The 17,577-nt window shown below is 32.4% G+C and overlaps 1 protein-coding gene across 2 annotated transcripts in view; it reads left to right on the top strand.

Moving 5' to 3' along the window:
• The window catches only part of LOC110038890 (chaperone protein dnaJ 15), a 44,104-nt gene that overhangs the window by 3,983 nt on the left and 22,544 nt on the right, over positions 1-17,577 (top strand). For both annotated transcript variants that reach the window (XM_020743808.1, XM_020743809.1), the window contains exon 3: positions 5,435-5,558. In XM_020743808.1, coding sequence (XP_020599467.1) covers positions 5,435-5,558 — 124 coding nt within the window. The remainder of the gene's footprint in view (positions 1-5,434; positions 5,559-17,577) is intronic.

The raw sequence follows: 17,577 nt of genomic DNA on the forward strand, positions 1-17,577 counted from the left end.
TAAAATTCTTTATCCTGCCAAATTCTCTTTTAAAAATAATGTAAATATGCGTATCACTCAAGTAATAAAGGACTCTAATGGAGTCCTAGATATCGATCCCACAAGGAAGTTGAAAAATTCTAAAATAAATTATAAAAATTATTTTATAACAAAAATAAAAATAAAAGTAAAATTAAAGTGCGAAGTTTGAAAATCAACTACTCAAGTGAATGCTAATTAAAATGCAGATGTAAAACTACAGAAATCAAATTAAACTAAATACTAAACTTTCAAAAGTAAAATTACGAAAATTAAACTAAGTTTATGTTGTGATGGAAATTTCAAATTTAAGAAAGCATCTTTCCCCTTTACAATAAGTATATAGATTGTGAATAAATTTAAATCATTTGAAAATATATATATAAGTTCTTTTGTGTCAAATAGGAGCAATATTATTCTTTACCCACATCCTAGTGCTATAAAGAACATTGACTAATCTCAAGTTTGGTTTGGTTAATCCAGAATTTGGTCCCTAATTCCGTGGTTAGGCTGGGAGGATACCGGATGCCACTCTAGAGCTCCTACTACTCCCTTCCTTGAGGGCTAACAATCTCGCATTAGTTTTCAATCAATTGGACCAAATTGGAGATTTTAATCTGTCACCTTAAAATCTTCAATTCTGCATCCAATAAAGTATATTTCTCTATTTATCTGCACCCAATCCTATGGATGACATACTCTCCCATGAAATTGAATGTGATTCTCCTTATATTGTAGAAATCATATCTCATGTAAGAACATATGTCTCTCAACAAGTTTTAACATTTCAATTGGCCAGATCGAAAAATAAATGAAGATCGGAGTTTAAATTATCACAAATTATTTTCATCTAAAACCGTGGAAAATAAAATTTATTCTTCACGAAACCATATCTCAAAGTAGAGTGAAGAATAAAGAAGACTACTAAAAATTCATGAGAATGATACGATAAAACACAAATTTCATATATAAAAATAAATTTACAAAACAAAAGAAATAAAAATACAACTTATCTAACAATCCTTCCCAAGCAAATTCCTAAAAGCTCTCTCCAAGTCTTTCTCTCTTTACAATCGCTCCCAATTCTCTCTTAAAAGTGTAATGAAGAAGAAAAATCTCGTCTTCCCTCTTCATTTACAACCCTAGAAGAAAATCTCTTCTCTCTCTATCTCTAACTCACGCCCCCCTCTCTCTCTCTCCACACACCTCCAAAAGCCTCTTTCAAGTCTTCTTTTATTTTGGGCTGCCACTTTTGGAAAATAATTCAAAATTTCCTCCAAAATTCCCTCCAAGAGTCAACTCTCTTGAATTCAAAAGTGTGTCATTTGATCTAAAAGTCATATCCCTTCATAAAAGAACCTTCCAAAGTTCTAGATGCATTGAATTACTCCAAGAGGTGTAGAACAAATGTCCTTTTTAAAATTCACGCAAAATTTGTCTCGAACCGCCTTAATTTGAAAAAGTCGTCCCTAGCGCATCATGTGTCAATTCTCTGGATTTTGGCGCATAATGCATCATGCGCTATAATCTCAAAATTCGCTGTTTTGGCTTCAAATTTCATTTTTATGATTTTTGCTCCAAATGTCTAAAAATGATATACCTGCAACAAAAACACAAAAATACATTTATTTAAATTGCAATATCACAAAAAAGAAGCATAAAATAGATACTTAAAACAATATATTATTTTTGTGTATCATGAACTATGCTGAAATTATTTCTCCTATGGTGAAGATGACAGGCATCAGAGTTGTGATGAGTCTGGTAGTAGAGTAAGATCTACATCTAAAGCAGATAGATGTACAGACAGCATACTTATATGGAGATCATGAGGAGAAACTTTATATGGTGCAACCGTAGTGTTACGGGTTTCCAAGGAAAGAAAATTTGGTCTATAGGTTGAAGAAGTGCATCTAAGACTTGAAGTAGGCTCTGAGATAGTGGTATAAGAGGTTTGAGAGGTTTATGTCAGATAGTCTGTACATGAAGTGCCAGACAGTCACTGTTGCTTATTTAAAACACTTCGATAATTATTATATCTTGCTTCTTTTGTATATAAATCACATACTAATTTTAGGGGTAGATATAAATAAAATTAGGGACTTAAAGGAGCAATTATCAAGTGAGTTCGAGATAAAAAATTTTGGTCCAATTAAGAAGGTCCTCGATATAAGAATAAGTAGGGATTGGAGTGCATGTATTTTGAAGTTGTCTTAGACAGAGTATGTTGAGAAGTTTCTATAAATGCTCAAAATGGGTGAGACAAAACCAGTTCACCGTTTTAGGTAGTCACTTCAAGCTATTTAAGAAATTATTTCCAAGTTTGAATTAGGGTAAGCACATGTGGGGAAAAATTTGTATGCTTTAGCAGTTAAAAGTCTGATGTATGCTATGATTTGTACCAGATCAGATATTGCACATGCAATGAGAGTGACCACAAAAGTGATATAGGAAAATATAATTTGGAAACAGTGACGTGAGTTCTCAATTATTTGAGGGCAATAATCAATAAGACACTCTGCTATGGAAGTACAAAGATCATTCTACAGGAATTTCTGATATAGTAGGAGATTTGGATGGTAGGAGTGCAATAGCGCATATCTTCTCTTTGCGGAACACAAATGGTTAGTTGGGTTTCCAGACTGCAGAAGATTGTTGCAGTCAGTTACAACTATGAATCTTGAATATATTGCTATCATTGAGGCTAGCACGGAGATAATTTGGCTATAGGGCTTTAAGATAGAATTGAGCAAGGAGCAGATAATTGAAAAATTTCATAGTGACAGTAAAAGTGTCATTTATATTGTTAAGAATGCTGCTTTTTATGTCAGAAAAAAATATATTCAGTTGGGTATCACTTTATATTTTCATTGTTAGAAGATGAGCATTTGTCCGGACATATTGACGAAGGCAGTGACTATCAATAAAATGGAGCTATGCTTGGCTTCAATTGAAATCCAGGAAGTTTGAGACCGGGGGTGAGCCACACCACAGAACATGACTATGAAGAAGATACAAATGAAAGTATAGATCTAGAGGACAGGTGTTGGGTGCTATCAGCCTCTAAGTAGGAGATTGTTGAGGAATGGAGCTTGAAGAAGCTCCCAGGAACTCAACCATAAACACCAAAGCCTCCTTGTGGGTGCCCCTGCGCCCGTCTAGGCGTAGCCATGCCTGATTCGTGCATTGCTATGCCTGGCAGAGTAACCACAATGCAATGGGCATAGCTACGTCGAGATATTTCAAATCATTTGCTTCCTTGCTGAGTGCACAAAATATTTACACCTCTACTTAACGTTGTTACGCAGCTGAGGCTGCCGGTTTTGGTTTCAGTTTTTAAGTCTTCGATTCGAGGGATGAATGATTGCAATCTCGAGTGCAGCATTCTCGACAGTTTTTTCGTGAAGTAGAAAATGATCTTGGAGGATTCCAACGAGGTCTTTTCTAGCGTGATTGAGAGAAATGGTTGGAGTAAAGTTCTATAAATTGTATTGATTTTGGAAAGAAGATCCAGGTTAGTATTCCTACACATTTTTGGTTCTTCATAGTGGAAATTTCTTGGTGGCACGACTCCGTGTTTTTTTGTCATTCTCGGGGTTTTTCACGTAAATATTGGTGCGCTTTTTTATGGGATTGTTTTTTGCTGTGCTTTTATTTGAAATTTTGTTCCCGATTTTTTGAATTATTATGTTTTTATTCTGCAGTGCGGTTTTGATTTCTAATTGATCGAAGTCCTAAATGTATCCATCCCAACATTGTTATCGCCTCAGTTCTGGTTGTCTTCTTAGCATGTTGTCTGTCATTTTTTTTCTGGTTAGATGATGTATTGATTTTGAGAGGTTAAGACATAGTTTGTCATATCCGCATTTGGAGGTAAATGGCTTCTTTTTTGGATGTCAACTGATCTATATGCTAGTATACCTTCAAAGAATTTAAGCATACCTCTGCAATATGCACTAAGAAATCATTTAGCAGTCTTCTTCAAATGCCTTTTTTTTTTGGAAGGAAGATTTGCATACATAATACTTAAGTCTTATGCTGCACATATTTAACACCAATTTGTACATGCTTTCCATCTTACTTATGCATGAAAAGGCGTATTTCACTTTTAAAAGTTAAAATGGCGGTACTTTTTATGAGATGTGCAAAATTTGTGTCGGATAAATATAAAAAGTAAAATTTTGGTGTAAGATATGTAAATACAGAGGAATTGGGTTGAAAAATCCTTGGATAAATCCTTGATTTTTTTGATAGAGCAGATATTAATTGCCGGTTAAAGTTTGCTCAATGCCTGTTGCTAACTCAGGCCTAATCATCTCAACTTCTTTGTTGCCATTCCACATGCTCTAACTTCTATAAAATTGTGTGGTGTTTATTGACTGAGAAAACCATGATGATCTTCAGTCCTTTGGGTTGAGGTAGATTCAAGAGGGCAATAGAGTCCAACAAATATCAAACATCAATATGTAGTGGTGAGAGCTTATTGTAGGTAGGTGGGCAGCTTTGATGAGAGGAGCTTGGTGATGGGAGGTCTGATGAGGTAGCCACATTATTGGACGAGGAGACTAGCCAATGATAAGTGTTGAAGGCCATGGATGAGTTGATTTTTTTTTTAATCGATGAGTTGAGGTTGTGGTTGCCTGAGCAAGCAGCCGATATACCTTTGACATTAGTGAGAATTGACAATACAAAGATTGGTTGGAGGCTCATTGTGGATCAAATCTGTGGGTTGCAAATCATGTCAATGATGAGGACATATGCCAGATAATGGGATATTCTTTTTGTTGTAGACTTCATTGAGCAAATTTTAATAATATATGATAGTGAAAAGATTGACAACTATATGCTTTAAATTGAGAGGAAAAAAGATATATAATAAGGAATCCTTGTTTTATTCTGTTGTAGACTTTATTTATTATTTGTAATCTGGTTATTTTATTTCACTATGAAACCAATGGGGAACAATGAGAGCATGAGGAAAGAGGGAAGTACAAGCGGGTGATTTTTAATTAATAGCCTTTTCTATTATCTATTCTCAAGCATGATTTTTATTCCTTTTTGTACAAACAAAAAATAATTAGATTATTATTCACATTTGTATTTGTTTTAGAACAACAACAACAAGAACAAGCATTTATCCCATAAGGTGGGGTTGGCTACATGAATCCTTTATTTTAGAAAATGAAAATAAAACAGAGCCACTCATGACCTTGTTTATTAGTGGTGTGTTTTTCTCCTCAATAACATTCTTCAACAATTTTCCATACAAGCATCTCAAATGACTTACATTTTTTTATTATATTGCCTGTAACAATTTGGTATCCATGCATCATCTCCATATTTTATTATTTTAGTTTATTGAAAGCTTTGAATGTTGTAATTAATACGCATGATATGTTCACATAAAAAAAAACAGGTATCACCCTGATAAAAATGCCAGTAATCCTGAAGCTTCAGAACTTTTCAAGGAGGTTGCTTTTTCATATAGCATCCTATCTGATCCAGAGAAAAGAAGGCAGTATGATACGGCTGGATTCGAGGTAAATGCTTGCTCTATTTGTTGTCTTATTATCAGACATAAAAATTATAAGTAATGTACAATTTCTGATGTTCGCTAAAAATAGTCCAAACGCTCTAAACGTTTATTCTTTCAATACCATCCTTACTCATTTTTATTATGTTAAATACTTGTTATTTATGAAATTTTCTTTATGTAAGTGTGAAGCATTCTTATAATGACAAGGTATAAGGAAATTAGATAAGCTAATCTATAATCCTTCAGCAATTATACTTAAATAAATTAGTGATGCTTGCTTGATGTTGTAACATTTCACCGGAAAAATTGAATCGTCGCCTATATAAATAAAATTAATACAAAATGCAGTTGTGATGTGATGCCACGTTGCATGGTTACTTTTGTATGTTTTAAAACATAGTAGTCCCGTCGGCTGGAGGGTTCATTAAAAAAGGCCCTGTAAACTATGGTTGTAATTAATCTTAACTTTCAATAAAATTTAAAAAAGCCATTATTTATGCACCGCCCAATTTCTATTAACATAGTAGCCACCCAAATTTCAATTTTTACGTACAGATCACCCGATTCCTTCTTTTCAGCATAGGTTGGGTGGCTTGTAGGTAAATTGATGTTGAGGTGGTTAATATATTAACACAAGAATTTGGTGGTATGTAAGCAAATCACAAGTTCCAATTTTCTGTGTTTTGTTGATATGGAGGATTCAACCTTTTATTGGTGGTAGGTACGCAAATCTCAAGTTCCAATTTTCTGTGTTTTTTTTTCTTTTTTTTATAGGAAAGGGATTTAACTCTCAACCTTATTTTCTATTGAAATAGGCTGAAGCTTTGGCACTTTTACTTAAAAGTTGAAGCTATCCTTAATTTATTCCTTTTTCCTGGAATATTGAGCTGAAATTCTGCAATCATATGACTTCGAACTTGTGCCTTTCCAAAAAAGAGCAAAATTCTTAAGTACTGGAGCAATTAGGAGGCCATTGCTAATACTAAAAAGTTGAAATTAATAACTCTAACTTTCCCTCATCATAAATTGGTGAGCAGCAATGAAAGCTTAAAGGTTATTGCGAGAAACACTCCAAGTTTTAAGAACTTCTACTACCACTAAAGCTCAACTGCTGCACGTCTTTTAATGCTTGTAAGTAAATGTGCAGAACTATTAACCAGATGAACTTAATTGTTTCTGGATGAAAATTTTTAGCTGCATATGTTTTATTTTTCTTCAACTTTTTGTCAAGTTTTGAACTTGAAAATTTCATGCTATTGTATAAATTGAACCACAATCTGTAATGAAAATAATCAGCAAAACTGTTCTATCATAAACTCTTCTTCATGTCCCAAGATTTAGGATGATATTTTTAAAATTCAATATCAAGTATCGCTTACTTTCTCACAAAACAAATTATTTTGCAAAGAGTAGGGACCACCTGAAAGATTATCTTAAATAAATGTCATAAATCATAAAATTTTAGTCAATAATTGCTGAAAATGAATTTATTTTTGGTGAACTATCACTCAATTCTCCTAAATTTAGTGCTTGCGTTTGGTTTAGCAAATTTAGGGAAGCTCAAAAGAAGAAAGTCAATGTCGCTCTAGAACGCTATCATTCAGAGTCCCTTGTTCTGATATCAAATGTCATTTGGGTCTCCTTCATGCACGGAGCAATTATTTTTTCTGCGGCTGTGGCTACATGCTTCATACCTTGTTTGATGTGTTAGTTTTGGTAGTTGGCCAGAATACCAAGTATGGTGATTATCCCAGGTTATTTTTCGTTGAATGCTACTTATTAATTAAAGTTGAAAGCTTTCTAGGACAGAAGAAACTTTGATCTGTTTGACAAACTATTGATTTTTCTTAAAAATGATTGATTTACCACTACTATGTTGCTGAATTTGCATTATTTTTCTGTTTGTTGTCTTATCTTTGGCAACTCAGGTGGAAGTTACGGTAAACATTTGCAAATTATTACTAACTTGTTTCTCTGATTTAATATGATTATTAGAAAATGGAATAGTTATGGAAGGGTCCTTTCATGTTATTATTTTTTTTTTTTTGTAGAATTCAACCTAAACTTTATCCAAAAACAGGAATACTCCGTCGCAAACAAGAATAGGCTGCTCATGCACCTACATATATACTCACAGATATGCACAACAACGTTCGTGTACCTGTCTCAAGTATTTTGTATGATACCATTAATGTTTGTTTGTGGTTAGATTGCAGACAGAGATATGAATTTAACATCTGAAATACTTTTTTAACTTTGAAGTTTTAGGATTCTAGTTTTGTTGAGAATTAACTTTTTTGGAAAGAAGAAAAATGTAATTTCTTAAATACGTTAAGGGAACCCTAACTAAAAAATTGAAGTTTATGCAGAAACCATCTTTATTGGTATCTCTTTGGTGGCTTTCATTGCTTTGTTATTTTTATCAATGACTCCACTATAAATACATGGGTTCATTTTCTAAAAAAATAAAATTAATTTATTTATTTGTTTTCAATAGATGGAAATTCGGGTTGAGATAGAATTTGGTGTAAAGATAAAGTGCTTGAGATAAGATAATTTGAGGAGAGCATGACAACAAAGAGTATGGCGAATTTTGTGCATTATTGGAGAGGATAAAAAACACTTAAATGAAAGGGCTACAAGTTTGTTGTTATCCAAGATGGACTTCAGTAGTGCTGACCTATATCTAACTAATACGGGATCTTTAATTATTTTATATCATAAATTACAGAAAACATTTGGATTGTCGAAGAGTTAAACTTTTTGAATTTGAAGGATTTTGGCTATCTTTCTTATGCCCATAATGATTAGATTGATATATATGAGCTTTACCCCAAATCTATTAGTGTCATTTCATTAGAAATGAGTTAATGATTTTATATATAGATTTTTGGATTAAAAACATTGAAGATATTCACAAGTAGAATTACTGAATTCCTTAAAATTATCATGCTCAAATTTAAATTTAGCAATACCAGGAAGCATGCCTTCACAAGTGAACCCGTTAAAGTTGAGATGCGTTTTTGAAGATGATGTACAATATAGTAATCAAATGACTTACAACATCGAGATATAGAGCCAAGCAAGCCTATGATTGAGCTGAGAAATCTCAAATATTTTTTAAAACTACTCATAAATATTTTCCTTAAATTGTTTATTACTTCTTGATGTTGGTGAATCGGGTTTTGAAGTAGCAATGTATGTTGAAGGTTCTCTTGGGAGAGCTTGTAATAAAAAAGGTGATGGACTCCTAATATAAAAAGGATGCCTGGATATTAATTAAGGTACTAAAGGATAAGAGGAAAATTGTAGAATAAATTAATTTTCAAGATGGAAAAAGCATCTGACAGATAAAAGATGCAGAACAATGTTTTGGTGAAAGGATTCTATCGAAAGGAAGGTAGTGATTTTAATTTGTTTTTATTGGTTTTGAGAGTACAAAAATAATTATTCCTTCTCAATTTCATAGAAAACAAGTACAAGATATTTATAGGGGGATGACTCCCATATTAAGAAAGCAATAAAATCAGCCATAACTCTCCATCATAAAAGAAAGAAATCAGGATTATGACATACCAATATTTCCGAATCATAAAAATAGAAAATACTAATAATAGAAGCTACTAAAAAGAATCTTCCTAAAAAATCCAGCACCTCCTCTCAAGTTGGAGCATAGATATCTATCATTCCCAACTTACTTACAAGGAACTTAAAATTAGGCCTAAAAAGTCATTTGGTGAAGATATTTGTATTTCTTGTGTTTTCAGAGCGAAAGACATGCAAATAGCTCCACAATCAATCTTATATTTTATGAAGTGTCTAACAATCTTCACATGTTTTGTGCGATTATGTTGCATTGGATTTTTTACAATGCTTATAACAGTTTTGTTTTCATAACACAATTTAATTGACATATTTTTTGGGATATGTTGCTCTTAAATAATTGTCTTCAACCATAATATCTCACATGCTTGATTAGCCATAACTTGATATTCTATGTCAACACCAGTTCTTGCCACTACATTTTTTTTCTTGCTTCACCATGTAACTAGATTTCCCTAGACATAAGTACAATATATGGACGTCGATTTCTTGTCAACAATTGAGCCTTGCCAATCTGCATCATCGTATGCCTTGATGTTTTGTTGTGTGGTTTTCTGAAAAAGTAAACCCTTACATGGTGTACTTTTTAGATATTTGACAATTCTGTTAACTACTTTAAGTTATTTTTTCGATGGAGAATGCATAAATTGACTTACCAAACTTATAACAAGGTGATATCTAGCCGTGTATGTGACAAGTATATCAACTTTCCCACCAACTGTTGATATCGAGCTATATTTACTAGGTTGCCCTCCTCTTCTTCCTATTTTTGATTGGGATCAACTGAAGTGTCTGCAATCCTACAACCACTCATCTCTGTTTTCCTTAGAAGGTCAAGAACATACCATTGGGGAACAACAATCCCTTTCTTCGATCTAGCGACCTCCATACCAAGAAAATACCTCACAAATTCTAATTTCTTGATCTAAAAAACTGATGATAGGGAATTTTTCAACGAGTTCATTTCATATCTCTTATCTCTGGTAAGAATTATATTGTTCACATATACAATCAGTATATGTATCTACAACGATATCTTCAACCTTTAACTAACCGTTTAAGTTTTTCTAACCACACTCTAAGTGACTGCTTCAACTTGTATGGCGACCCTTTTAGTTTACACATCATTGGGCCAAATTTTTCACTAAATCTTGAAGTTGCATCCATTTACACTTCATCCTGTAAGTCCTCACTGAGAAATGCATGTGTTATAACTGTTAAAGGGACCAATTAAGATTCTGCAACTGACAAAAGAACTCTTACAGAGTTTAGTTTTGCTACTGGGGCTAATGTGAAGTAATTAATGTTGTAGGTTTGAATGAATCTTTTGAAAAACAGTTGAGCTTTGTACCGTCTAAAGAGCCATCGAAATTATATTTGACTGTAAACACTCATTTGCATTCGACAGTCTTCTTTCCTTTAAGTAGATCAACTGATTCCCAAATGCCATTTTTTTCTAGAGTTTTCATCTCTTGAAGATAGCCTTCTTCCACTTAGGAACTTCCAGAGCATCCTTCACAAGATTAGAAATCTTCATACAAGACAAATGTGTTGTAAAAGCCCGAAAAATGAGTGAGAAATTTTTGTAGCGTATAATGAGAATGGGTATTTGGTGCAAGACCTCTCTCTTTTACAGGCAACAATGGGATGACTAGAATTATTAAATTTCAGATTAAGGCTAGCTCAAGTTCAATATTTGAAGATGAAGTGGATTGATCATGGGATAAAATACTCAGTGAGGACATTATCTGGATGATTCATGGATTTTGAGCAGTGCAAATGATTTATAGACTCTTTCTTTAGTTCTTCATCACGAGTAGACAATGCCAAATTGTACCAATGTCATAGTTCTTCTTTTCTGTTTCCTCTTTGCTAGTTTTTATAGGATTCTGAACATCATGAGATGACACTATAAGAAGATCTAAATTGTAAACCAGTATTTGAATCTTTATTTTGCTCCTCCCCTTTGAAGATTAGAAGAAAAAAAGAGTTGTAATTCAAAAAAGGTGATATCTATAGAAACAAATATTATTTTTAGAAATATGATCAAAACATGCATATCCTTTTGGGTTGGAGCATAACTAATATATATTTTATGGCTCGGGATTCAAGTTTTTTCTTGATTAGAATTTTGAATATGAACAAATGCAGTTCAAAGGCAAATCTGAAGAAAGTTGATTTATTGGGTAAATTTTCTGAAAAACATCAGAAGTTGTTTCAAAGTTCAGAACATTATTATATGTTCTATTAATAAGGAATGAAACAGCAAAAACAACTTCACTCCAAAGATATGTTAGCACCTTATTCATAAATATTAATACCCGAGTTATTTTCTATAAATATTTTCTTTTTCTTTCAACCACACGATTCTGTTGTGAGGTATCAACACGAGAGCTTTGATTAACTATTTATTTTTTAAAAAAATTGTCTCAAAATATTTTTAAAATTTTCTCGGTCATTATCACTCCACAAAATTTGAATATGTTTTTGAAGTTGTTTTTGTACCATGGTGTAAAAATTTTTGAATATTGTTTCCCTTCAGTTTAAAATGTGTAGTTTGTTTGTAAATTTAGGGAAGAGAAGACTCACGATGATGTTTGACAAACTAAGAGACTTCATATTATAAAGATCACAGATTTTAATTTTGAAATAAATTGAGAAATAAGAATTTTAAATATAAAAAATTAGGATGACCTAACCTATAATTTCATAGAATGACATCATTGTTTTTATAAACAAAATTAGAATTTAAAGTAATCTTGTGTGCTCAGATTACTTTAGGAACAAAACTATGTCAAATTTTTCTTTCGTTAAATACACTCAACTTAATCTCGTGTGATCATCAGTAAACAAAATAAATTATTTTTTTCAGAGTGCAAGATCTTTACAAGGACCTCATATATCACTATGAATTAGGGTAAATTGTATATTGGTTTGTAAATTTGGAGAGGACAAGATGCACAATGATATTTGACAAACTAACAAGCTTAACATTATAAAGATGACAATTTTAATTTTGAATCAAATTGAGAAATGAGAATTTTAAATATCGAAAACGAGGATGACCTAACCAATAATGTCATAGCATGACATCATTGTCATTAGAAACAAAACTAGAATTTTCAGTACTTTGACATTGTCTCTTCGGATAAAGTCCATCATGAAAATAACAATCCATTCTTTTCCTTTGCACGGTCAATCCTCCTCCAAGTGATCAATTTTTAAAGCTCACAACAAGAAGAGTATAAATTAACTTGATATTGATAATCAAATATAATTTTGCTAATGGATAATAGATTGCAAGACAAATTGGGAAGATGGAGCACATCATGATGGGTTAACAACAATGTGAGTTTAACAGTTCTTATCATGACATTTATCGAGAGGGTACCATCAATAATTTTGACCATTTTATTGCTTGAACAAGGTCTATAAGTTGAAAACAATTAGAACAATCAATCATATGAATAGTTGCACCATAATCAATTATCCAAGAATGAATAAAATTAGGGTTACAACCAACAATGCCGTGGCTAGAGAGTTACTCTTATGCATTGAAGAACATGATGGAGCCAGTGACAACTTTGGAGATTGAAACAACTTGTGCAGATGTTTTAGTTGCTCCTTGATGAAAGATATTGCATTCGAGTTGGTAGAAGACTCTTAAGTTTCATCAGCATTTAATTGATAGGCCCAACATTCATTTTTAGATTTTGGTTTTCAATTTGCTTGTTTGTTATGAATCTTCCAACGTGTTTCCTTCGTATGCAAAAATTTTCTTGCAATGCTTGCACCACCATGGGTAGGGCAGATTGATTTTGTGATTTACTGCAATCAGTGGAAAGGTAGAATTTTTTTGGGTGCACTCATCGCTGATTTATACGATAGCATTAGAGGAAAGAAGTAGCAAGTTTGAAAATTTGAGTTATTTCAGCGTTTAAAGCTGAGCTGAGAAGTTGGCGGAGATGGCTCTAACCGAGAAGTCGAAGGGGTTAAAACAGATTGAGTATTTGATGGGTCAACTTTCGATTCAATTCGATTTTTTGGTTCACGACACTCAAGAATGGAAGCATTCTTTGTGAAAGCTAGAGGAGGAACGAAAAGTACTCATTTCTCAAATTACAAATTCCAATGGCACTGGGGACAAGGAAGAAATCATCAGAGAAGAAGCTTTCACCAATAAAACAAAATGGCAAAAGAGAAAGAACACAGAGGTTGTTGCGAAAGTCTTTGCTGGAAAGAAGCCTCGCGCTGAGAAGCATCTTCGATCTCAAAGGACGAAGACAACAAGCGGAATCTAAAATCCTCTGTCCTGGTACGTCTAGAGCTTTGATGGCAAGATTTTGAGAAAGATGCGATGTCAAAACCGAGTGGAAGCATATCCAGATCCGTCAAATGTTGTGATCCAGTATTTGACTTCCCTGTTGCCTCTAATCGCGACTGTATTGCAAGGAGATGAAGCTGCGATCCAGTCATTGCCTTCCTTGGTTCTAATTGCGACTGTAGTGTGAGTAGACATGTCTTTGAATTCTGCTATCCAATCGTAGATTGCGACCGTATCACAACCACATTTGTCACGAAGGCGATGGCATCTGGAAAATCTTGGAGGAGCACAAGCAACACGACGCGAAGGCTCTCGCAAGTAGAACCCGCTAACGACCAGCTATATTTGATGCATTTTTTAAGGGACAACCTGCCCTGATATAATGTAGGTTTTCGGCAAAAATATTTATTCCTTCTCAATTTTATATAAAATGATTACATGATTAATAGAATGACTCCCACATTAAAAAGCAATAAAATCCGCCATAACTCCCCATAATAAAAAAATGATACAATAATTATAACATACTAATAATTTCGAGTCCTAAAAATAAAAAATACTAATAATAGAAGATACTAAAAAAAAATCATCCTAAAAAATCAACTTTTTTTTTCTTTTGTTTAGTGTAATAAAATGCAAAGCTTATATTTTAAGCAATTAGATGTTTTAACAACTTTTCTCGTGGTGCTTTAAAGGAGGATGTCTATATGGTGAAAATTGGATGTATTGAAATCCTTAGAAACAAAGCCAAATTTGCAAATTAGATAAAATTTTGTATAGATAAAGGGACCCTTTTCAGTGGAACTAGAAATTTTGATTGATTTATGCATCAAATTAGTTTCTCTAGATGTAGTGCAAATTATGGTTGTTAAATCATAGATGTTAGTATAGCATCATCTTCTTTTTATATGCAGATGACATGTTAGTTGCAAGATTAAATATTAATGGCATAAATAAATTGAAGTAATAATTGTTAATGGAGTTTGATATGAAGGACTTCGAGAGGAAAAAAAAAGGCTCGGGAAGAGAATTTCTCATGATAGATTGGCTGTGCATTGAAGTTTTCTCTTTTTGATCATATTAAGTCACTGAACAAATTTACAATATTAAAGAAAAAAATTGTAAGCATTCATTGATTTGCCACTTTGGACCCTTAATGCTTCAATTACCTAAAACTAGTAAGGAAATAATTCATGTGGCCTAAAATTTTAATTCATTTATGTAGGTTCTCTGATGCACGATATTGCACACAATAGATATAATAGAATCCGTGTAGCGAGAGCATTTAAAATCAAGAAAGAGGCATTGGGAGGTAGTGAAATAGATTATGCAATACTTAAAAGTATTTTGGTTACCTCATTGGTATTTGATAACGGTTACATGAGATCATGGGCTTTGTTGATAATAATTTAGTATGATCCTAATACTCAAAAAGGTTAAGTAGAATAAATCTATGCCTTGGTTGGTAATTCTATGAAGTTGTGTTTATCGATTATAAAAATACCTTGTCTACTATTGGCATAATATGTTGTAGTACTGATGTTAGTAAGTCAATACTTTTCTTAAAAAATTAAAATAATCACTAAAATAGAAGTATGGAAATGTTATTATTTATTATCATTTTTGATGTAGCTTGAGTTTGATAAATCCTTGCAAGATTGCAATATTGATTCCAAGATAAAATATATGTGGCTTTTTCTTCTAAAAGATACAAGAAGTGTGTAAGAAAAACAATGATGTGCTCGTTTTTATACTAATGATAATGTTTCTTTATTTTCTTGTGAATGTAGGCAAAATAATCTTTTCGAACTATATATATAGTCTTCTTTTTGAGTTTTTTACTGTGCTTTATTTCCCTCACTATTTGTTGGAGATTTGTGCGTGAGCTACCCATCATACGAATGATAGAACACGACAAATGGTAAAGAGATAATAATATTTTCTTATGATTAATAACATTGAAAGGTGATATAAATAATATTTTTAATGACTTAGCAATGAACTCTTATAAGAGGAAGTTACCAAGCTTCACCTTTCCTTGCATGCAAGTCAACATGATTTCCTAATACAATCTGCTTCTCATTTATAAACATCAAGTACATATTTCTACTTAATTTTATGGAGGAAAAAGTTAAATCTAAATACTTCATGACTTGATTGCATATTTTGATTACAATTTTGTTTACGAGAATTTACATGCATAGCGCACAAAACATTCAAATTTACATATTTCACACCAAAAATTTAATATTTACAAATATTTCACTCCATTAATTATCTTTAACAACAACAAAATTGATAAGAGATTCTGTCTCTCAGTTGAAGCTCCTCCCATTTCCACATGCCTCAAGCTCTTCACCCTTCTCCCATATGTTCTATCCCGTTTAGCAAACTTTCTCTACTGGCTAACTCTTCGACCGACAAACTCTGGCAGCCCAACTCTGTCATCTCTCTCCTTCGTTCCCTTCCTCTCTTTGCTTTATCTTGTTGTAGCTCCTCTTCACGCTGCACTCCCTCCAATGCACCTAGTTTGTCATCGATGAGCTTCACCCTGTCTTCTACCTATCAGCCTTAGATATGCAATTATATAAGAATTGAGTGATTTTGATGTAAATTTTCCAAATATAAATTCAAAAAAATAGATAAAAAAATAAATAAAGAGAACGTTGAGATTAATAAAAAATAGATAATAAGAAATTTAATAACATTAACTTTCAAAAAACTAAGATTCATAAATATTGTTTAGTTTATGATATAGAAAAAGTAAAAATTAATTGTTTTGTATTATATTAAGATAAGTTTAGGATTAAATAAAAAAATAGAATAATTTCTTTAAAATTTTAATTTTAGAAAGATATGTTTAAAAATATTTTAAAAAAATTGTAATTCGTTAATTTACGGCACATATGTCATTTTTTTAAATATTATTTAAATTAGACACTTCTATCTCATGTCTCACATGTGTCAGAGTAGTGTTTACGTTCTACACTGCACTTTCTTAATTAGGGATGTCTGTACATCATAGGCTACAAGCAAAAACTAAGAAGGCAAAAATAAGAAAGTAATTAAATTGTAAGCAAACTAAGATAATTTCTTAATTCAATTTAAAAGAATTAAGTTATTCATCCCAATCAAATTTTCAAGAAGGGTTGAAAGTCATCAAGAATCAACACCAGTTAATCATCATTTCCTAAATTTTCCCTTATGATTTAAAGGGAAGAAGCATATAAAAGTTTGTAAAAGGCCAAGTGGAACTCTACAAAATAAAAGACAGACAAATTGTCTTATTAGATGAAATTGCAACTCACTAAAAATTAACCCAAGATGGTCTTCAAGCTCCTATTTCATTGTAAGGTTGATGATAAAGAAAATTCAAAATTTTGTAAAGAAAATGGAGTCAAGAGGGAGAATTTGGGAAGCACGGCTAATTGCATAAATAAATATTATGATGAGAGGAGGAAGTCATCAAACTTTTCATAATATTTTATTGGTGTCCATAGTATTTAGCTCTGATACCACTTGATAGAGATGAAATTTGAGCAACCCATGACATGAATAATTTAATATTGCACAAGGTAATGGCATTCTTCCTAAGAACTACAAGGTAAAATGAGATACAGATAATATTTCTAGTAAACTCTCTAACACATTAACAGGTGAAATCCACAAAGGTTCACTTTTCATCACATGCAAGCAACACCTAATATAATTTTAACCCACATTTCAAAAAAAAAAAAACCATTATAATTTTCTAATAAAACTCTTTATTTATAGGCATTAAAATACACATTACTCTATAGTTTCATCAAGGGAGAGGGAATGTCTAAAATGTTTATGATTTATTATTTTTATTTTCTAAGAAAAAATAAACATTATTACTGAAAGCAAATAAGTAGTTACCACCAACAAACTCGAAAAAGAAAATATAACAACACACGAAAATCCGAAATGCGGCAAATGACAACACCAACTCAAACTAGGGTACTTCTCAGAGTGGCAGCAGTGATCGACGGGGTTTTGGATTGTGGTGGGATGGTGGATGAGGTGGTTGACAAGCTAAAAATAGCAAGGCAATTGCTTCTTGGAGTTCGGACAG

This window comes from Phalaenopsis equestris, unplaced genomic scaffold (genome assembly GCF_001263595.1).
Source record: "Phalaenopsis equestris unplaced genomic scaffold, ASM126359v1 Scaffold234259, whole genome shotgun sequence".
In the NCBI taxonomy this organism is placed as follows: Eukaryota; Viridiplantae; Streptophyta; class Magnoliopsida; order Asparagales; family Orchidaceae; genus Phalaenopsis; species Phalaenopsis equestris.